We start from the raw sequence: 23844 nt of genomic DNA, 5'->3' as shown, positions 1-23844 counted from the left end.
GGCAAGCGCTCTACCACTGAGCTAAATCCCCAACCCCGACTTTTTATTATTTTTTTAATGCAGAAAGTCTTAGGATTATAGAAGAGATTTTTTTACAAAAGAACCAACAAGTGACTGCTCCTTAGAAAACAATTTAATTGAATGTTATTAAAATAACTTTGCATTTTCTTATCAAACCCTATGCTATGTATACTAAAATTCCCTCCTCCTTCTCAACATGGCATTCATCACAGTTTCTAGTCCTATGGGTAAATGACAACTGTAATATACAGTAATATAGTAATAAATGTAAATATACATTCCTCTCATAAACGGTAAACTCCAATATGACAAAAATCATGCCTTATTTCATGTATTTCAAGTGACACCCAGTAGGTTAGGAATAAATGCTTACTAGATACACTCCCCACCCCCCGTATTTAACCTCCTGTCATATTTAGTGAACTCTTTCTTCACAATACTCTGACCTTGGCTCTCTATTCCTTGTTTTTGATCATGTCTGAACAATCGGTAATAGAGTTTGAATTGTAATTAATCTCCCAGATTCTCCCTGCCAGCTACTTCACACTGAATTGTCACAATCATTTCTTATACCATATAGGTATGGGTTGCTACTTTTCAGAAAGTCAGGAACCAGCTTTAGAATGATTAAACTTCTAAAAGAATCTGCAACATGCATATACAACTGTTCTTACGACAGTTAGAAACCAAGGAAAGGCAAAAACATCATTAAAACCATTTGCAGAATTCATCCCAAGTCACTGATTTTTCTGCTCTAGCCAGCACTGTTCTCTGTTGCTCTTAAGCAAGATTTGATCACATCCACCTCTGACATAGTTCAGAGGTGTATTCATCTCATCGCCCCCAGAAAACCAAGCTTTAGTTTCACATCATCCACAAGACCAGACCTAAACATTCCAGATCACACTGTCTCCTCAACTGAATTCTTACATTACTGGCTGCCCTCACCAGAGCTCTTCATACCTTCTTTGTGAGCTCCTCCCCCCTCAGCCACCCCACCTTTACACACTGTGTGATTTGTTCTTCCCTGGTCAGTCTTCTAAATGACAATTCCCAGGGTTCTTCCTTTAAGGCTTTGCCATTCTCCATCAACATGTGATCTTCATAGGAACTAAGATGTGTGTGGTCATACCCATAACCCTCACACACCTTCTTCTAGGTCTCAGGCCCATGGGATAATTGTTTCTCTTGTCTACTCTTCATTATGCCTCGACCTCAAGCATTCTACCTACAAAGCAGAAACCTGAGGCTTCTTCACAGAGCCAGCTTCTCCTCCTGCCTTCCATGTGGTCCTATGATCCGCTAAGGATCTGAACCTATTGCTCCCTCTACCTGGACCACCTCACTCTTGGGTAATTCTGAGGTACCATCCTTTCTGGGCTCAAGTTTCTTTCCCTCCAAAGAGTTTAAGATCCACCGGCCCCTTTTTCACAGACCTTGAGGCATCGTCTATATCAGAAGACTTTACCTTTCCTTATTCAGACATTCATTGGGTTTCCACCAGACCATAAGAAAAGGTCTTTTCAAGATGTGTAAGTGCTGGTACAATCTGTCCCCTGCCTGCCTTTGACAACATTACCCTCACCCCCAAACCCCCACTAGCCCCCAGCTTCAGATGCTACCACATTGATGTGGCTAGACCATCAATTCTGATTTTACATGCCCACGTTTTACAAGCCATTCCCTGCTCTGTGGTTCAGCACCCACCCCCTTCCTACAGTCAGTTTCCGGGCCCCTCCACATGAGACTCCCTCTTACCTCTATATCTTTACTGCTTTGTGTCCTTGACAGAGTTTTCAGCATCCTCACATCCAATCTGATCTAAGCGTGCTTATTTTATCATCTGTTCCCCCTCTTGAAATGCGAACTTCATGTCTCCCAGTACTTTGGGAAGAGACTTACACAAAGAAACAAGTGTTGAACATCAAATGTGTAAACAGGTCATGAGTTCAATGAGCCCATCCTTGGTGGGTTTATCATGTTTGATGGCATAGCCACTACCTTCATTGTGACAGATACCATGGTTACTTTATTTGCCACAAAGCCACTGATTGTCTTTAGTGCATGACACGCGGTTGGATGACTAATAAAGATTTGCAACCTGAATGAGTGCAGTTCACAGTGATTCTCCTCTCCTGCCTTCCTGATTCCCCATCCACTGCACTATCTCACACACCCGTCCTCCACGATGTGCAAGAGTGAAACTTCTACCATGAGAAACAGATCCAACTCTTTCAGGACTTCTTAATCTCTTGGGTGAGTAGAGCCCAGGAGATTATTCTCTTTGCAGGTACAGATTTTTCATATGATCTTGGTTGTTTACATTCCTCAGAAGTTCATGAGGATGACAATTCTCACAATTCAGCTATTCTAACAATTCAGCTGCTTCTGAAGCAAGGTAACTCAGTCACAGAGATGGGACTACAAGCCCAGTCCTTCAGTCAGTGAACTCTGGAGTTAAGGACCAAGACAATCTGCACCCAGAGGCCCAGGATGCTCCACAAACCACTATTTTTGGGAGCTCCACCCAAAGGCACCGCAAACCAAAGGCAAAGATTTCACATCTGGAAACAAGGTCATTGCCTCGGAGCTCATCCATAGACTCATAAATCCCATCAGTAATTGCCTGTAATTATTTGTTACAAGGCCAATAATACGTTCTGAGAGGAAAATGTTGATTTAATTTCCAGAGCAAAGGTTGAGAACTCTATTGAGTTCCATGAAAATGGAGTTAGGGACCTGAGGTGCCTTAACACATGTGTCAGTGTTCCCTAAAACGGGAGTTAGGATTACTGTGCGTTTTTGAGACATGGCTTTCCCGGGTAACCCTGGATGGCCTGGTACTTGCTATGTAGCCAAGGCTGATCTTAAATTCATGGCAATCTCCTGCCTCAGCCTTCTAGTGTTTGAATAGCACATATGCCCCACTACACCCAGTTTGGGAACTAGCTCTCTTAGCTCACAAGCACATAGAAAATGGTGTGTCATTAATGCTCACAGGTAAGAGTTCTAAAAGTCTTTATGCACAAAGCAAATCAGCATTCTCCATCCAAAAGCTCTTTACGAAATGTCAAGAGGTTTTTCCACTCACTTAAGAAAAATGTCTTCACCCCAAAATACAAGCAAGTGTTGATTTCTCCACACTAATGGGAAACAAGAGTCGCCTGCTCTCAAGTTCCCTGAAAAATCCCATTTGCTCAATATCATTTTATCTTTTGTCACTTACTAATGTGTAACCAAATGACCCAATTTGAGTTTCATCACCTGCCCTTTCTCACTCACACCAATCTGTTATAAGCGCTAATGAATGGCAAGGTCCAGAAGCCCGAAGAGGCAAGAATCAGGTCTTGCAGAGGACACAAAGAAAGTAAAGTAATAGAGAGAGGGAGCTGCAGTTTGACTCCCCACCTTCCCTTTCAAAGAGTACAAAAGTCTGACTTCCAGTCTAATTTCCACAGGTAATGTGATATATGTTAGAAGAATAAATCTGCGTACGTTCTGAATTATTGAATTATTAAGAAATCCACTCACCTATTGATGGCACTGAGGGAAAAGCTGTGAATGGACAGATATAGAAAGTGAAGGGAAACAAAGAGGGGGCAGGAAAGGCAGAGGATATGAAGGAGACTGAGAGCGGCCTTGGGAAGCCGATCATGGGATTCCAAAAGCCTGGGTTCCTGAGGAAATGCAAACACAGGCAGAGTCCTCGAGTATCTGTACTTAGACACACACCAACAACCCAGCACAGCATCTCTGAGTCACCAGCCTTCAGCCTGCTTTTGAGGGTGACCTGTAAATCATTTTATTTATAATCCTATTGAGGAGAGAGAATCAATATGTCATCACATATAAAAGTTCACACCTGCATGTCCAGAAAAGCAAAATAGGAATTTTTTGCTTAAAAAAATCATTTGGGAACCTGATGTCATAAGAGACTCCGTGGCTGCAAGTGTGGCCAGTTTCAGAATGGGGAGAAGAGGGCGATGGGCTGAGATGACCAAGTTCTAGACCGACTCAGAGCTGTAAAGTCTAGACAGAAGCCTATCCAATGACAGCTGCCCGACATAAGCAAACCTCCCAAAGTCTGGCTTGATCTTTAAAATGAGAAGTTACAACTGTGTCTCCTAAATACCTCTGGCACCACATGTGTGTGACTGAGCTCTCTCATGGCTCTGAGCAGCAGCAACAGCTGCTAGAATTTATTCAACCAGCCCCTTGAGGGTTCAGCCCATTTCTCAGAATTCTTTCCTAAGAGTGACAAAGTGCATAAGAGAGGTTTGGGGGAGAAGAAAAATGTCCCAGTTAAGTCTTCTCATGACTCCTCCAACTGTGTTGACACCACCACCCAGGCCAACACAGGTAACTGTCAGGAAGAACCATTCTGTTAGCAACTGTTAACAAGACTGACCCTGACACCACTCACTTTAGCAATAGAGGGCAAGAAAAGGAAACTAAACCTAGAAGTAAGGATGACACGAAGAAGGAAAGAGGGGGCTCTGGGTCATGTGGTTAGTAACTTCTTCTAAAGACTCAGAGAGAGGGGTTCAGAAAGTCCTGCTAAATAGGCATGACCTACCAAAGCTGTTTTTAGATAGGGATTTCGAGAAGGCCTTGTCAGGTCACATTTACTATCTAACCTCTCAAGATACCTCGTATTATTTAAAGGACTATAACAGAGCCTGTGCTATAACAGAATGGAAGCCCAGTGAAATACATTCCACAGTCTGACTGGCTGCCTCCCGTATAGGATCCCATAGTGAATTTGAAGCTCTGTGTATTGCCGTGCAGTGAGGCTGAGCATGAGGTGAAGCTGCAGCCACTGAGCCTGAATGGCTGACGTACGCTCTGGGCTTACAAGCCCTGGGAAAGGATGTTCCTGGCAGAAAGCACCAAGAGCCCAGGATGCAGTATGAGAAACAGCAGTTAATTGCTGCAGGACTGTAAAGTATGCAACCAGAAGGCAACAGGACACTGGGGACATGAACTTGGAGAAAGGTTGGGATGTTCTTTAAAAACACATCGTTTTTCCTAAGCTGTAGAGAAAATAATCACAAGTCCACACATCAGCCCAACCTTCACTCACTATGACATCTATGTCACTATGCCATGTGTGCCTGTGTCTCCAGGTGACACCATCTATCTGTAAACAGTTCCTGGTTACACTGGAGTGCCTCACTACGTCTTCTGAGAACTAAGCAGGCCTGTTTTTGTTATTGTGCCAACAATGAAACATTACTTTTTCCCCCTTTTGGACTTGATTTTGGTAGAGATGGTAGGAAAAATCAAGGAAGTGTAACTTTGAATGTTTAGTCTTGACTTCCACATCTAAGAGATGCCTTTGTGCCTATGTCTAGGTGTCAGAGTACCTGGTCTGTGGTTATGTGAAGATTTGGCCTCGATACAGTGAGATATGTAGATGGTGGAGGAATATCTTGTTCATTCTGGGCCATACCTGATCCATATGCTTTCTCCACAACTATGTATGTTTATCAGGCCTCTTCCCAGCCAGTCTTGATGACTAAGACAGGGCTGTGATCCCTGAGTTACACTTATTGTGGGTTTGCTACCTCGGGTCTTCTTTTCCTCAAATCTCCACCTCAGTCATTGTTGATAGAGTCCAGGAAACTAAGACTATTTCAAACCTACAAAAACCTTCCCTTCTTTGTCTTTGATTCTTCAGGTCATCCTTTTGGTTTTCTTTAGCGTTTCTTTTTGCAGGGCCTAAAACAGTGCCTAGCATAAAATACCTAGTCAATCGATAAATGCTGAATGCACTGTGTGAGTGAATACTCTGAGTAAGCTACCCATTGAAGCTAGCTGGAGACTTGGCAATATGAAGTGGGTGTAATGGGGACATGTCAAACAGGCTCTGCTGGTCACTGAAAATCAGCTTGCTGACAGGGACTTCAATTGCTCTCCAACAGGTAAGAGGAAGGACCCTGTGGAATGCATAGGGAGTCAGCTAACTTAATAAAACAGGGAATTTTTTGAGCCTGAGGACAGCAGCAGACAAAGCTAGCCTACCACTTTGGGAGAATCCATGTTGCTAACAAACCCCACCTTACCCCCAGCACAAATTGTCACAGCCTAACCAGTCTCTGTGTCTAAAACAAACACGATCTTTCCAGACAACCTCGTCCACGCATTGATATCAGAAGCAACATACAGTCTCCTAGTGTAAGAGCATAGTTCCTACCTTCCACTTCTTCTATTCTATCCAGTCTTGCTCAGAGGACAATCAACATTTACAGCTTGTATCCTTCTTTCTCTTATACATGACAATCATTGCAAACCTTTTATCAGGTCAGAAATTCTCTGATTGTTCGATAAGTTAGTTCTTCAGGCTCTAAAATGTTACAGAGCCAAGAGACAACCCCAATGAGAGATCTTAGATTTCATCTTCTCCCTCCCCGTATTTTCTTTGGATTTCACTATATTCCCTAATTCCAGTGTTTTCTTCAAATGCAGCTCACACTCGGGGCCAATTATTCACCTGTGAGCCACTAGGCTGGGCAGCTCTGAGCTGAGGCCACATGTTTTCTGAGCACCTGGAAACCACAGTGGCACACCTCCAGCCTTGTGCCAACTTTATTTCCCAGAAACATCTTGTAATGTGTTTCTGGGAACCCTTTAACATCCTTGCATCAGAGTAGAGTCAAAGGAGCTACCTCAGAGTTCCTTTTTCTCTGTGTTTTTATCAAAAAGATTTCAGAGAACTAACCAAAGGAAGCCACGCAAGGATAGCTACTCAGTCTGTACCTCAGCTATTGAACCTTTTGACTGTGACTATGATATGTCTACCAACCCCACTGTGCATGGGGGGCTCTCCCACACTTCCATGTTTGTTTGCACACATGCAGCTCTTCCAACAGCACGTTCCCTCTCAAGCCACAGCCATGCTCAAGTTCTTCATCCATAGGCCAACTAACTCAGAGTGTTGCAAACTGGACAGACGGGGAGACTGGCAGTGCCAGGCTCTTCGGTGCCTCCTGGAGAGGAATATGTGCTCCTTCCCCATAAAATTTTATCATGTGGGGAAAAAATTTCAGAGATTTGCTTTCTGAGATGCTATTTTATGAAATCTAATAATTGGGCAAAAAAATAAGAGAACCACCCTGTGATGACTAAAAGAAATGTTTCTATAGTTCTCAGTGACATTCACAGTTACAAGCAAGGTCCCTTTAGAAGACCCTGTCCTTTGATTTCCTTCACCAAATATTGTAATATTTTCCTTATACTTCACTTACCTTTATAACTATCAAAATATACACTCATCAAGATTTATCATTGTCTGAAGAGCGACAAAGCCAAGGCTTGATGTGTGTCTAAGTTCACTCTCATGGTCAATAACGGCAAAAATGAGTGGGAAAATCTCTATCAATATGCCTTGAAAAATGTCCCCCATGACTCAGGTAGAAGGGGACTAGGAAATGCTGTCTAACACAAAACACGCACACAACACACAACACACAACACACGTCTCACACACACACACACACACACACACACACACACCAGGTTTCAAAACCCAAACACAACAAATAACTCATTCAAGAAAGATTGTCAGATTACCTCTATATGACAATAAACAAAGTACAAGGCAATGGTCAGATCTGAATTTCAGATTAAAAAAAAAAACAAATAATTTTCCATAAACTGCACGTGAGGCACAGTTTGCAAGTTCCTTGTTACTTATCTGAAATTATAACTTGCATTTGATCTAGAAGCCCAGAATATGACGCTTTTAAGGAAAGCAATAAAGATGGGTGGGTCCCACTGCAATTACATACTTGAGCTCTCAACAGTAGAAAACGTTAATGATCACACGCTTACTCATTATTTTCTCTAACCAAATCCCATTTGAGTGATGAGCATACACCTGGACCAGTGGTTTGTGATATTAAATTAATGTTTGCCTGTTCACTGTACTTATCTGGGAGGCAGAGTGCTGTACCCTATGGTCTACCTAGGTTAAGTTACTATATTAATTACTGTTGTTAACACACACACACACACACACACACACACACAAAAGCAATGCGTGGAAGAGTTTATTTTCATCTACAGTTTCAGAGGTTTAAGAGCCTGTTGTGACAAGGAGACATCATTACAAGCATTAGGAATGGCTGCAGGAGTTCCAAGCCAAGAGACCTCATCTTCAACCACAACACAGTGCAGAGGCAGAGAATGGCTATGAACCCACAAAACCTGCCATCTGCCAGTGACGTACTTTCACTAACAAGACTGATGAACCACCTACCTGAAAATTGCTACCAACTAGAATTGAGGTGTTTGATACCTGAGTCTTTGGGCGACATTTTTCATTAAAACCACTACCACCACAGTGACCAAAAAAATTTTTTTTCACTAGTGAAATTCCACAGGTCACTCAAGTTTCATTTTCCTTTCTCACTTTCTGTCTATCTGCTTCTATCATCCTTTGATAGAACCCATTTGAAAGCCTTAGCCTAACAGCCAGAGATGTAGCTCAACTGCTAGAGGGCTGGCCTAGCATACAAGAGGTTTGCTCCTCAGCACTGCATAAAATAAATGTAGTGAGAGTCATGTAATCCATGCAGAACCAAGAATTCAAGGTCATGGCTGACTATATAGCAAGTTCAAAGCTACTCTGAGCTTTATGAGTGAGACCTTTTCAGGAAGAAGGGGGACAGGAAAGAGAGGGGAAGGCTTTGATTACAAGATTAAAATAATCATCTTCCACGAAGAAGTGAGTAATAACTTGTCACTGACATGATATTCTTATATATAGTATCTCATGTGTTCAAGGGATCCTTAGACTGCAGGGTGTTGGGCAAGCACCTCTCAAAATAGCCCAGGAGCAGGATTGCTTCCCTAGCAGAAGTCACATTACTGGAAAGAGAGTGACAGTAGTTTTTCAAAACAGGAGAAAATGCTTGTTGACTACAATTGTTCACAAAAGAAAAAGGAACCATGAAACCCAACCTTTAAAAGTCCATATAATGTCCTCCTCCTTCGAGCAATCTTGCTTTTACACAGAGAGGACATAAAATGGTAATCAGAGCATATTTAATTCCTCCTTGCTATCTTTAGAGTGTTATGAAATGTAAAATGATTGTTGAAGCCCTTTCAAATAAAATACTTTAATTGACAGTTCTAATAATTCCTTAACTGGTTAAAAATGTTAAAGTGGGAGGAAAAACATTGTTCGCTTCCTTGATTCTAGAGCCTATCTTGGTAAATATAAATTCCTACAGAACAAGCTATTGCTTTGTTGTTCAGTTATAAACCACCAGCCATAATAAATGTGTTAAACATTTATCGGGAACATTAATTATACACCTAACATGTGTCTCCAGCTATTGTTGCTCTTATTAAACTTACATTTCATTTTCTGGGACAATATTCAACCACAGAGGGAGAAAATTTTAATAGTAAACAGTACAAAATCGGTGCTAGGCTTGACAGTTAGTCTCTGAGAAGACATGATTTTTCAACAGAAATAACGTGGCTGTGCGTGATTTTTCAACAGAAATAACGTGGCTTTCTTCAGTCTCGCCATTACTGAAACGAACTGACGCAGGTTACGTTTTTTCATTGGTAAGAACAGAGCTAAAATCACATCCAACTGCTTTTGAAATCTGAAGAGAATCAGTATGAAGCTCAAGAGAAATCTGGCAAGGTAATCCCTAACATTAAGCTTTGGAAACCCATAAAATAAGAAAAACAAGAAAGAGAATATTCAATCAAAAGTAAGCAAGATACAGTAATTAGGACAGAGAGAAGACAATCTAAAATTAAATACGGGTCTCCGCCTCCAAACAGAGGTTAGCATTTTCCACATGGACTGTATATCAATTAAACAGATGGGCAGTCTGGGCAGGTGCAGCCAGAGTTCTCGCCTTAGCCATCATGTTAATTTCTTAGCAACAAGAATCAAGTATTCCCCCATTCCACTTTGTTGCTGTCGAGCATCCGCTGGAAATGCCTGAACAACAACAATTAGCTGGGCATGGTGTCCCCTGGGTGAAAAGCATGATGGGGTGGACAGGAGTCATTCGACCGAGCCCTGACTCTGTTCTCCCAGCTAAAGAACCCAGAGAAAGGCATTTCACCTCTCCGGACTTTAGAAAGCATGGAGAGAAATCATGTCTAAGGTCTCTCTTTAGATTAAAATGCCGAGAATCTGTAGTCTCAGCTCTGCAAAAGCAAAGAAAAAAGAAGTACAGCCTGTCTAGCCTCCTGTCTAGATTAAAATCGTTGTACTTTTATGATCCCATAAACCTATAACATGGACAGAGGGTTGGACCAAATGAACACTGTAATTCTGATCCAATTTTAAATTCTAAGATTGGGTTCACATGCAAAGAAATGAGTAAGGTCCCTATCAGTAACCGTTGATGGGATAACATTTAATAGCTCTTTCTGATAGTAGAAGAGAAAACATGCCCCCTACTTAATGGGAAATTGTTTAAACACACGTTTAGTAAACACCATAAAAACAGCCATTTCCCATAAAACAGAAAGCAGCAGCCCCAGGACATAGTCAAAGATTAAAGCTTTGTCACAACTGGAAGATAAAGAATTGCAATCCAACAGACCAACTGGCAGTGATTTGATCAGTGGCAGGAGGCGTCCCGTCACTTTTTCCACAAAGCATTCTGCTTTGTTTAAGGTTTCAGCTTCATTTTCTAAAGTTTGAATCCCTGGTCTGATATCTCTGGCGCTGTGACCTTCAACCTTCCCTCTCTGAAGTTTAGTTTCTTTCTCCATAAATGACTACAATGGCTATTAGGGCTGGCATAAAAAACTGAACAAGATCATCTTTGTAAAGTTAACAAGGTGACCAGTACACTGTCCTCAAAGCCCTCCAAGCACACAAGCTGTTGGTATTTCTATTTATCTCTTTGATTCTTAATAATTTACCTTACTTTTTTTTACGGCAACAATTTGGCTCTTTGAATAGTTACATTTCCATATTATGGAGCTGCAAGCAGACAGCGTCTGAGCAAGCCAAGCTCAGCATCGGCTGGAGACCTTGCCCAGCTTCTGCATGTGACTGCATCTTCAAAACCCCAGGTTTTGAAACCCTCGGTGACCTCTGTCTCAGTCAACTAGGACTGACTACTTTGTCGAATGTTCTCCATAGCGCCTCTAGTGGTTTCTTCCCGAACACAAGTCTTGGTCCGCTGTCATTACTTCATAGACTTCTTATTTGTCTCACCGACTATAAACTCCTTGAGAACAATGTGTCAGGTCTCCGTATCTGCTATAGGATTCAGGACTTAATCAAAATCCAGTGGAACTCACTGGATTAATAAATTGGTGAGTTAATTAACAAAAATCTATGAAATTATTTCTATCTATAATACAAACTATTGAACAGATAGAAGTGACCAAGCTCTTTACACCCAAAAGAAATTCCATGGTGACCATAACCAAAAGGCCAAAATGTATACAACAGACACTATAAAACATGCTAGACAGAGGCAGCATTTGACTGAGCCTTGACTTCCCAGTGGTGTGGTCCTAACAAAGAGGCACAGTGTGCATGGCTGTGGACAAGAGCTTCTTGGAGTGACCGCAGGAAACTGACCAGAATGTAGGGACAAGAGTTTGAATGCAGTCTATACCCACTGAGAATGCCCCGGAGGCCATTAGGATATGAGAGGAGCAGATCAGATAAGCAAGCCTGGAATTAGGTGTTCTGGCATCAAGCTAAAAGATTATTCAATAAAATCTGAGGTGGAGAGAGAGAGAGAGAGAGAGAGAGAGAGAGAGCAGAATCCCCAACAGCAGTAAAGGACAATCAGCCATGTAGGAAGAAAGCAGATAATGACACAAGAGACATCGGAGAAGAACTGTCATGTCTGTGTTTAAAGTAACTGGTACCACCCTTATGTCAATCACTATCAGTTGATAAAAAATCCCAAGAGATTTTCTGTAAGTCCCTGTGTCCCTGGATAAGTTTGCTAGCCATTTCTTATCAAACACAGACTTCTTAGAAAAAGATTGAATTTGATAAATTGGGTGAGGGAGCTAGTTTGATTCCATCAATCCCATTTCCTAAGCACCAGAAACTATAACCAGGGAGTCCTAGGCTGCAGAGCAGGTAACAACCCCGTATTATTTGAGGTCTAGATCCTGATAACCAAGAAATATAGTCAATGTCCACCTGTGAGCCCCCTGAGGCACAAAAATAACCAGATAGCAGAATATGCCCATAGGTGTAACAGTGGCACAAGTGCTCTCTGGTTGTATCTAAGGCCTACTCCACAAGAGGAAAAACATGCCTGGCACTTTACAGGCCAAGAACCTATGGTCAGGAAGCACTGGACCACTGTTATTCTGCCAAATGGACCCAGTGACAACCTTCTCTCTTAATTCACCCATAGATCGGGTGCTCTTAGACCTCATCAGGGACACTTCTTTGTGCAGTAGACAGTGCTTAGCACAGAGACACACCACTGGCCAAAGTACAGAAAATACAGGTCCATGGAGTGCTCAGCCACAAATGGATCCCTCTCTCTAAGGCTCAGTGAGCATCATAGAAGAGGCACCAGACAGATTTTAAGAGCCAGAGGTCTAGGAGGAGCAGACCAAAACATATCTTCAGGATATGACCTGACTCCTGTGTTGATGAGCTCACAGCAGTCATGCTTAGCGATAGACCTGCATGGGATTAAGACAGTCAACATTCTGGCATGGAGGAGAAAGGGACTCCCGAGCCCTACCCCTAGCTATTAACAGCTGATGGATCCTGGCAGGGGAAGAGTCGGTTTTCTTAAAGGATAAAGCTCCTGGTAGGTAGGTCAACCACATTCATTCCTACAGATGGACCCACAGCCATGAGTATATGGGCAGTACAGATTGGGGCTGGAGAGCTATTTAAGAAAATCAAGAATGTGAAGTTGGGAAGGGTTATGAGCGGTAGGTGATCTGAGAGGAGCTGGTGTGAGGTGAGTGTGATCAAAATACATTACTTGAATTTCTCAAAAATTGATTTAAAAGTTTTTTAAGAAATATTATATAGTGAAAAAAGAAATATGGACATTGGAGAAGATACCCAAGGGGAAGCATGTATAGATATCTCTAAGATTTCAAAGTTGTGCTTCTAGGCATCATGGCTGAGAAGGGAGCAGGCTTGAGGATTGAGCCATACAGAAAGGAGCCTTAGCAGACAGAGTGCAGGGCTGAAGTACCAAGATACAGGCCCTTAGTGTCCATTCCCTTCTGACAAATTAATCATCTAAAGCAAAAATAAAATTAGAAGGGGAGAGACACCAAGAATTTCATACATTCCAAGCGCATTGCTAATTTTTCAACTATTTCATGACAGAAGGATGAAAGTCCTCCTGTGGAGTAAAGACGTGTAAGTGTGGGCTCATCACAGCATTGAGGAAGGAGACTGAGAAGGAACAATGCCGGGGCCAAGGGGGGTGGGACGTAGGTAAAAGGACTTGTGAACGGGGATTTAAAGCTAATTATTTTTCTAGTTTTAACTAAAAAACAGAGTCAGAATCTTTGTTTTTTCATTTGTTGCAGACAAGTACATAAAAATGTCATTGATAGTGAAAGTGTAACACCCTAACTGGAGCTTCATGGCTTCAGAACGGCCCATCCCACCATGCAGACGTTCACAAGATGGGTAGAGTTTGAGAGTGGCAAAGTAGCTGCTTGAGGAGCATCCATAATCTAGCTGTGTGATCATTTTATCTGTGAGTTCATTACAATAAAGTGATTTTTATTTAAAAGATGACCCAAAATTCGGGAATTTTCCAGATGTGCAACTACATTTCATTACGCAGCTAGCCACTTACACCAATATGAATTCAGTTGCAGGCTCTAGAACAGAGGTTCTTGACCTTCCTAGTGCTGAGACCCTCATACTGTAGTAACCCTCACTGATGAATTTATTTCATTGTGACTTCATAACAGTAATTTTGCTACCACCATGAGTAGAAATGTAAAAATCTGATATGCATAATATCTGATATTCGACCCCTATAAAAGGGCCATTCATCTCCAAAGGGATCCCAACCCTTGGGTTAAGAACTGCTGTTCTAGCCATTATATCTGCTACTAACAGCCTGCTATTGTAGCAACTCTCTGTAAGGTCTAAATGAAAGAACTCTACTGGCTTTCCAGTAGATACAAGACCCGACATCACCTTAACCTAACTAAGCAGGGAGCAAAGTTCAGATCATGCGAGATAATTAATGTGGGGGGGGGGCTTACATCTGTGGCTTTATGTTATTTCCTAATTTCATCTCATTTCCTATGGTGAAAGTTCACGTCTTCCCATTCTTCCTTGTGTCTACATCAACTCCACTTCCATTTCACTCTGCAAAGAGGAGAAATCAACGGGACTGCTGCAGTCATTCTTGTCCTCTGTACCCTCTTGACCCTGCCTTGAGCATCCACACCCAGGGGGTGGACCACTGTGGAGTCAGTGAAGAGTTCAGTTCGGAGTTTCAAATGTAACAGAACCTTGGAGGCCACCAGGGACCATTCCACCAATTCCGTGTCTCCATATGTAAGACTGTTCTAGAAAGTCCACGCATATCAAATGACCAGAAAGATGGGAGCAGTCGCAGAGACATCCAAGGAAACCTCAAAACAGGGCACTACCGAGCAGAAAAGCCCTGAAGAGCAGTTGTGGGTTTTCTTTAATTGCCCATCCAGCTTTAGCCTCAGAGCAATGGTTAGAACCTTGGAGGCCCAGGTCTGAGTCAGCTCTTAATAATGGTTCTGCAACTGTTCTCCCTGCTCCAAGGCCACCAGTAGTGGAAAACCACCCCTGTAGACGCTTACATGTGTCTCTCTGCCCCAAGTCACAGAAGACTGCCCTCCCTCCTTTGCACAGGACAGCTTCTCCCACAAGTGGCCTCAGCCTCAGCCTCACCCCTCCATCTCTAAGATTGCTTCACTCCACCAGATTTGATGCCTTGCCCTTGTACTTATCGACTGAATGACTCTCATTTATTTGGAAGTTGCAACTTGTTTTGTTCTTTGCCAGGGTAGTACCTGGCATATACTAAGCATTTCAAGAAATACTAGTTTCCTGCTTCCTTCTGGTTGGAAAACTTTAACTCCTCATCACAATAGGGTATTAAAGTTGGTTCCTTGTAGGCAAATTAATCAGAAGGGCAAGCACTCTGGACTCAGAACAAGAGCCCCCTCTCTTTATCGTTGGTAGACTGCTCTCAACTTCCTTTTAAAGGAATAAAGGTTGCTAGGGTTGGTGATTCCAGAATTCAGGACGTCCATGAACTGAAGGACAGCCTCAGTTACATAGTAAGATCTTGTTGGAAAAAAGAAAGAAAAATGGAGTCTGGGGAGAGAAAGAGTAGAAGGGGCAAAGAAATAAACAAAAAGCTGGTACAAAACCATCGGCATGTTACAAGTTCATGTCCTGCGCACTAGATATCTATGAACTCACTTAATCCTCACAACATCTAAAGTAATGTCGTTCCTATTCTGTTGGGCATTGTACACATGAATATACCTTGGCACACAATTACGTGACTTACCAAAGATCCCAGCGAGACAAGAGTCAAGGCAGACTAGAGACACTGGCTGCCTGGCTCCCAAATGCGTGTTTTCATCGTGCCCTTGATTATGGTGGCTACATTCTATGAAGTCACTGTGAATACATGGTTAATGGGCACTAAATCCATGCTCTCGGAGAGGAAAACTGAGTGGGTCCCTGGGAGACTCTGGTCACAGTTTATCAACCAATCAATACAAAGTCTTACTACATGTGTGTTTCTGTTCAAAGCACTTCATTTACTGTAAACTATTAACTCATTAACATTGAACTCACTCAACCAGATTACAGCTTATACCTAAACACAGCTCATCTCTGGCAGCCTTTTGCACTGAGGAACACTAGATAGTACTTCAGCACTGTGCCTAGGGGCATCACACACAGTAAACATCAGAAACAAAAAGGATAAAAATGCCAACACACTGTCACTCATCGACCACCCAAAAGGATGCATTGATAGCACGAAGCAAGAAGAAAATATGTCGTGCTGGACCTTTGAAAAGAAAATACTTATCAGGTGACTTCAAGTTTTTTGTCACACCGCACATGTCAGCAGAACAGGAGGGAGGTATCAGCTCTGTTGACTTTGGGGGCTTTGGGTCATTTTCAGTGAGTGAGTGAGTTTTCAAGCACTGAGTCTGTAACAGATGATGAGGGCTCACTATGTGCGGAATGGGCTGACTGTGCGTGGAACTCCCTCTGGATCTTTCTTGGTGTTCTCGTCCAAGGAGGGAGAGATCCACAGAGTTTCCACATTCTTCCAAAGACATCTGAAAGCCCTTCCTGCACAGTCTTTCCCAGCAAGAATTGACGCTTAAGCTTTCCAACTACCACCGCCCACATCCTCCTGACATCCTCCCAACATCCTCCTAGCCTCACTGAGAGCAGAGTGAAATGGACATGAATCAGAACTGGGGTCTGTTTGGAGCGTTCAGAGCTCAAAGATTCTGCTTACTAGAAGCCAAAGAGGCTTCCCAGGGCTCCAGAACCCCTTTCCCATAACTAAAGAATAAGCCTTGTGAACGTAACTACCTTGTGTCTTGTAGTCAAATTAGGAAATGCATCCTCCTACTCTGCTGTTGGAAATATCCTGGCAGAAATACTCTAAAGTCTACCCCCAAAACAAAAATCCGTCTCCGTAAAAGATCATTAAAATCAATTATATTCCCGACAACAAAGCATTAAGGAAGTTTTACAGCCTCTCCACAAAGCACCATTTAAATACCTCCATGACATAAGTAAAATGAATCATAGGTACACTCAAACTGTTTTCGAAGTGAGTGTTTTCCTGTTGATGGCGTAGGAAATTAGCATAAATGCCGTGCGCAAATTCACATGGCTCTAGAATCCCACAGAACAATCACCCAAATGTCGTTTTTAGTTATGTCATATACAGTGCCCCCGCCAAAAGGGGGGGGGGAATTGAATTTGAAACATCAGTCAGTAAGATTCCCCAGCTGTTATAGGCAGTGCCATCATATGACTGGCTGAAAACGCAAGAGTGTATTTTATTGTGAAATACAGCCTCCATGCTCTTCTCAGAGTGGAATGGGGGAGCCAAATGGAGGAATAAAGGAACTATCCAAGATATTCTTCTAAGTGGAGATTGCTCCCTATTTTCCTTCAAGTTTCTCTCCATAAGGCAGAGGCAGGGGATCCTTTTTGGAACTCTCCATCTAGTTAATGGCCTTCTGAGTTACGAAGGCATAGTCTCGCACTATCGGCTTTCCTATGGTAGAGAGAAGTCTCAAGGCCCGTTCCAAATGTTGTTAAAATAACTAGGTCTATAAAGAAATAAGCCAGAAAAGGTAAAAGAAGGAGAACTATGAGCATAAACAGATGGAACCAAAACAGAAAAAGAAAAGAGATGAAAAGAATAGAAAACTTGGTGGGGAAGAGCCAGGAAGAATTTTTTTAAAGAGTATAAAGTGTTTACTTATTTATTTGAAGATAGGACAAAGGAAACAAGAAAATATACAAGAAAGAATTGGAAATAAAGGAGATCATGAGGTAAAGAAGCGGGCAGTGCTCAACTGGCTGCTTTTAACCAGATAATTAAGATTATCAGTTGTGAGAAACTGATCTGTAATAATTGCCTTTTGCTTTTGTGGCCTTAGAATGAAATTTTTTTTAAATTGTAAGAGAATCAAAGAACAACAACTAATGTGCCTGCTGAAGAGTGCAGGACACCCCCAGTCCACTTCTGGGACCCCTAAACATACTGACATTCAGGAATCAGGGGATGAACAAAGGCTGAAGAGAGGACTAGAATAGCCACAAAGAGAAAGCCAAGAGCAGACAACTATGAGAGTTCGAGGGAGAGGAAAGAGCCCCAGAGTCCCCTCTCCACTCTCAGGCAATAAATCTGAGAATTTAAAAACTCGCATTAGCATGCCTATTTCTGAACACTGACAAATTTTACTAACACCAAGTGACCTTCCACAGTTTTTCCAAGTGTAATGCATAAGGGCTCTAAAAAATAGAAAATCACAGGGGGAGAAATGCACATACGACCATACTGAGTCCAGGGGGGAAGTTTGGGAAACAAACTCATAATAACATGTCCCCCTAAAATTTTAAAGGATGGGAACTCCACATTTGTTTGTAGTTTGAGTAAGTTTGACGTTTCCACATAGCTGTCATACGCGTTCAGAAGACTTCTAATCTATTCATTTGACTGATAACATCACTTGAATTTTCTGATTTTTAAATCATAGCCAAATAAAATAAATCAAGTGTATTAGAAGAATTTGAGGTCTGTGTAGGATAAACATCCCGCTGCTACAAGGTATCCAAAACCTAGTATTCTGTAACTGTCATCATCACTATGGTTACAACATCATCTGCATCTATCACCGTCAGTACCATCACCATCACCACCGTCTTCCAAACTATCATCACAGCTCACCACCGCACTTAACCATATCATTTGTAAATGGCCACGGCCTTATTGTTTAAACCAACTCATGTGAAATTACTTCACTAAACTACCTAGAATTCTGTCACTTGGGAACTGAACACATATCTTTCTAATTGCCATATTTTAATCAAATATAGTCAAGTATGCATCACTTTGAACACCATTGATTAAAGCAAATGTATTCCTAGAATTCCTAATATTCTTCAGGCACAGAACACAGCAACTATTTTTTCCCACTATCCTGAGACCAAGCATATCATAAAGGTGTCTTCCCTTAACCTCCAGTTGAACACTCGGGAGTAAAATGGCAGGAGGAAAAGGGAGCTCTTTGAAAAACGAAACTATCCATCAATTCACGGCAAGAGCTGGACCGGTAAAATAAGACTCCTTAGGAGCTTTGATGAGCCACCGTCTCCTCTTGGTGAAACCTCATATGCTTTCACTCTGGTCCGTAAACAGCTGTAGTTTGGGGTTTATCTAGAATCTCCCTGGAAATATCCATTTTGATTCTAAACAAGGTAGCCATTCTCCATTTTTCTTTCCTGAAGAAGTAAACTGAGACTCAACATTCTAAGGAAAAGTTACTTTGTTTCTTTCTCCTGGTTCACGGTCTCCCTGTCCCAGGATAGGAGTGGGAGTAGAACTTCATACAGTGCTCTCTCAGCGTGGACCTTCTAAACTTACACTAAAAAGAATGCTGGCATTACAGGGAAGCTATAGGAGGGCTCATCTTGTGTATAACATTGGAGTTGGTAAAAACATGATTCAAATCCGAGAATTACCTCGGGTAAAACTTTTAACATGATCATTTGGATTTTGAATGTTCTAACATGCATGTTCTTTACAAATAAAAGTAGATTCGGCTTGCAGGAGAAAACATTTTGTGTTACCACTACTCCCTGTTTATAAGAAAACTCTCAGCCACTTGAATCTGTCCCTTCCTCATGCTTTGGTACACACAAATGTACAGACAGCTATTCAAATGTGGGTAAAGTAATTTAAAAGCGTGAAATATTTGTGTAGCTTACACACCGCCTTCACATGCACAGTCTCACGTGAAAAGCCCTATGTTCCTACCGTTCTGGGATGGCTGGTATTGTTCACTGTTTTCCCTGCTGTCTGCTGCCTCCACATTCTATGTTTTAATGTAAAAATGCTCAATGCAAATCTCTGAAATTATGAATTTCACAACTTTATAAATATATATGTATGTATTAAAAAGTAAAAAAACAACCGGGAACTTGCATCCAAGTTAACTGAGCAGGACGTAAGGTTGGCTAAGTGGCAATTACCCCTGCGAGCCGAGCCCCAAGGTGGTACGAGCCACATGGGATTGGCAACAGACGAGACACGGAGATGTGCGATTGCGTTCACATCCAAGCGCACACTCTTGTCCCGAGCCAGGCGTGGCTCCTTGCACTCTTCTTAGACCTCCTCAAAGCTGAAAGGTGGTCACCACAGACAAAATAGTTCTCCAAACTATACAGACACCAGGATCCAAATGATCGGGGGACTGGCTGATGTGGACAGCTTGTTTCTTAAGTTTGGTTTCGTTTCGTTTGATTTGAAACGTGGCACCTAGACATACTGACTACATTTAAAATATTCAGGCAGCATTAAACACCTATGTCGAATTTTTAAAAATGTGATGAATATAAGTGTTTCACCTTTAACTTTCTTTGAAATCCTCAAAGTTGTCTGAAACCTAAATAATTCTGGATAAAATGACTTTTCTGTGAAATTCTGGTAAAACACAGCTTACAAAACCACAGCTTGTTGATCACGAACAGATCGTGTCTCCATTAACAAGGCACCTCGACAGGTGACAATGTTTCTCACTTAGTTACATGCCCCGAGCTATTTTACCTGCTATATCTGCTCATATGGCTGCACATTGTAGCCAACGGAAAAAGTAGCCACAGCATGTAGACACTGAGTAAATTAAGCTTCACCCAAATTCCCTGAACATCCCTGCTGCCCACTGGGATATGTACAGGAGAAGAACCCACAAAGCAGCCCTATTCCACCATTGGAAATAATAAGTCTTAGTTCTTAATTGCTCACAGATACCAAGGCAACATATATGGAAAAAATAAAATGAAGATGGACAAATTAGATTTTTTGTTTATATAAATAAAACTATAATGACTTACCTAAATGTGTTGTTTTCTCCTAAATATATTTTAGGCCTGTATCTTCCAAACTTCTGTGGCCTCGACTCACACAGTATAACATGGCTTCACCAGTCTAGCATCCATAGACTCCGAAAGTTAGAACCTGCCCTGACTGCATGCATACCATGTACTCTAAGACAATATTTTTTAAGGTTTGTTCTATTTTTAAAACTTAAACTTGGTAAAGTGACTTTGTCATTTACTGGATCGTGAGAAACATTTTTAAAAGACAGTTTTCAGCCCCCAAACTATTGAGAAGTACTTAGGAAGAGTAAAGTTGTTCGATTTTTTTCTTTTAAGAGCTTGTTCAATTTTTTAAAAATCCGGGGTTATTCAAAAGAAGAAGAAGAAGGGGAAGAGGAAGAAGAGGAGGAAGAGGATGAGGAGGATGAAGAGGAGGAGGAGGAGGAGGAAGAAGAAGAAGAAGTAGCAGCAGCTGCCGTAAAACACTCATTACTGGCATGGATATATCCCTTTCACCTTGAGTAGTAAGCCAAATGAGAAAATCCTTCTACCCAGATTCCACCTGTGTGTAAGTTTTATTTTAAGAATCTCTTTTCATTGTTGGTTTTTTGTGGGGGGGGGTGGTTGGGGGAAGGACCTGAATATCATTTGGAATAAAAGTTTAAGATAGGGTATATTCTGGTAAGAGTCTTTGCCGCAGAAAAGCTAAGCGGTGTTGAATAAAATGTGATCTCTTTCCCGTGTTCACTTTGTAATTATTAGCAAGGCAGTAAATAACCCGCCAAGGAGCAGCCTCATTAGTTCCCATTGAAATGCACTGGCATTAATTTGCAAAAATAAAAGAACTGAAATTAAATGGAAAAGAAAATACTTTAGGAACTCCACCATAAGGTTATGGAACTCACATTCTACCAATACCATCCTTAACAGCAAGAAAATTTTAAAGTCTGAATTAGACTTAATCGCCGTAGTTTGTTCCTTTAGCCTGCAGGGCGGGAGAGGGGTGCTGGGGATCTAGAGAATAAAGCATTTGCCTCTTCCGACTTAACCCAGAATCAAAGCAACTGAGATTAATTTGAACAAAAAAAAAATTTTTTTTAAAGTTTCCTTTACTGTTGATTTTGAGTTTGAAATCTGGGCCTGGACCCACTTCGCTGTCTGATCCTTTCGTTTCCTGGGTGGGCTAAAGGTGAGCTGGGATACACCATGATTTCATCCTTTGGTGTCTTCTGGGGCCAAGCCGCACCTTAGTCCTATTTCTTCTACTATAAATATATCTGGAAAGAGAACACTGAGCCAGTGGCCAAAGCCTGCCTACACTGGGCTAGTTCTGGTTCAGCAGCCTGTGAGCACCCAAAGACTTGTACCTGGCCCGTGAAACTCTAACAGGTGTTTACCAGACCCACCCACCTAAGCCTTCTGCTGGCCCTTAAGGAAAAGAAATGGAAATGAGAGGAAAGCGGGGAAGGGGTGTCAAAAAAATTTCTCTTAGGAGAAACAAAAACTGAGGACACAAAACAATTGTCACTTAGGTCATGAAGAGTCTGTGTGTCCTGGATTCCCCTGTGTCCTGGACTGCCCTGGCACAGTGCCGGCGGGGGGAGGGGGGTGCGGGCCATAGCTAACCTGAGTGCCACTCCAGCGCATTCTCTGCCTGCTGGGCCAGGCAAGTAACTCAGCTGTAGGGGATTACTGTGCCGGTGCCTCAATGTGGTATGTTGTAAACACATAGGACACCTATGCCAGCAATCTGCTCGAACTCAACCATAAATCAAAACTTGTTGAGACCCATTCAACTCCGGTACCAGCATTTCTGAGAGGCCAGAATTCAATCCAGAACCCCGGAATGGGGAAGAGAGGGGAAAAGATCTGTAGGCACCTCTGCCTAAAACCCTATCTTTTCCTGTATACCTTGAGTGTTGCCAGTCCAAAACTCTATCTAGTAGAAACAACATTGAACCCGACACCATGAAACAATTAAATTAAAAAAAAACTATTAAATCTTCCCTGAGTCCCACTAATCCCAAACACCTCCAGCTTTAAATAATAAAGGGGTTCCTTGCTAGTGGCACAAACCACTTGGACCTGGGGGTTTGCTAGCTTTAGCTGGCTTGCCCCATAAATAACTTCTTTAGACTGTTTTCCAATGCTTGTACAGTTAGGGAACACGGGGCCTTTTGGGTCTGACTCTCCCACAAGATAGCTACGGAGGAGAACATTGTTGTGGTTGGGGTTGTTGTTATTGTTGTTTTAAAGCCGCCAATAGAGAGAAGGCGGGCTCCGCAAAGAATCCTTCCTGACTTCCCAGAAGGGTGGGAGGGAGCGATCTGCAGCCCGCGATGACCCCCTCGTGCGCTCCCTCCCCAGGCCAGACCGGACACAGCGGCTACCCCGAAGTGGTGCAGGTACCTGTAGAAGGCGGGAGGGCCGGTGTCGCGTACAGCGTAGGCGCTGGGCTCGTTCTCCAGGTAGTAGGGCACCTGGTGGCCATGCGGGTGCAGGAACGGCGACAGCTGCGGCGGCGGGTGCAGCAGCATCAGCGGACTGGGCGACACGCTGTTGAGCTGGGGGAAAGCCCCCAGACTATTGGCACCAAAGGCGGCCGCCTCGGACCCCGGACCGTAAGTGATGCTCGACTGGCCATAGACCGGAGCCGAGGCCCCGGCGGCCGCGGCGGCGGCGGCGGCGTTGAACTCGTAGGCGGCGCCCTCGGGGTAGTTGAACACGGCGGGCTTGCTGTTGTCCACGTACACCTCGCCCAGAGCCCTCTCCATGGGCATCTTGAGCTGCGGGCGATTGAGGGGCTCCAGCTCGTTCCCTTGGATCTGGTGCAACAAGGCCATTCCCGAGGCTTTGGTGTGAAGGGTCATGGTCATGGTCAGTGGCAGCCGCCGAGGTACAGACTGGCTTCCCGCGCACGCAGAGGGCTCAGCAGCGGATGAGCCACCTGGAAAAAGAGTAGAGCCCGAGGTTAAAAGAGGCTCAGCGCAGGTCCCCTTGGCGCCAGTGCTGGCCCTGCCCCTGCCCCTGCCCCTGCCCCTGCCCCTGCCCCTGCCCCTGCCCCTGCCCCTGCCCCTGCCCCTGCCCCTGCCCCTGCCCCTGCCCCTGCCCCTGCCCCTGCCCCTGCCCCTGCCCCTGCCCCTGCCCCTGCCCCTGCCCCTGCCCCTGCCCCTGCCCCTGCCCCTGCCCAGAGGCAGAGCTATCCTGCAGAACCCAGGTAGCCCAACTCCAGCGAG

The 23844-nt window shown here is 43.1% G+C and overlaps 1 protein-coding gene and 1 long non-coding RNA gene across 12 annotated transcripts in view; one reads left to right on the top strand and one right to left on the bottom strand.

The window, feature by feature from the left end:
- Esr1 (estrogen receptor 1) overlaps positions 1–23844 on the bottom strand; it is a 392770-nt gene that overhangs the window by 236549 nt on the left and 132377 nt on the right. For 10 of the 11 annotated variants that reach the window (XM_039101049.2, XM_017588797.3, XM_039101051.2 and 7 more), the window contains 1 exon segment: positions 23018–23555. In XM_039101049.2, coding sequence (XP_038956977.1) covers positions 23018–23555 — 538 coding nt within the window. 11 annotated transcript variants of the gene reach the window in all.
- LOC134482628 (uncharacterized) lies at positions 2128–21169 on the top strand. Its single transcript, XR_010059013.1, has 2 exons — positions 2128–2277; positions 20945–21169. It is a non-coding gene; the product is annotated as an uncharacterized LOC134482628 (long non-coding RNA).

Source organism: Rattus norvegicus, chromosome 1 (assembly GCF_036323735.1).
Source record: "Rattus norvegicus strain BN/NHsdMcwi chromosome 1, GRCr8, whole genome shotgun sequence".
In the NCBI taxonomy this organism is placed as follows: Eukaryota; Metazoa; Chordata; class Mammalia; order Rodentia; family Muridae; genus Rattus; species Rattus norvegicus.
This window is presented reverse-complemented; position numbering and strand designations above follow the sequence as displayed.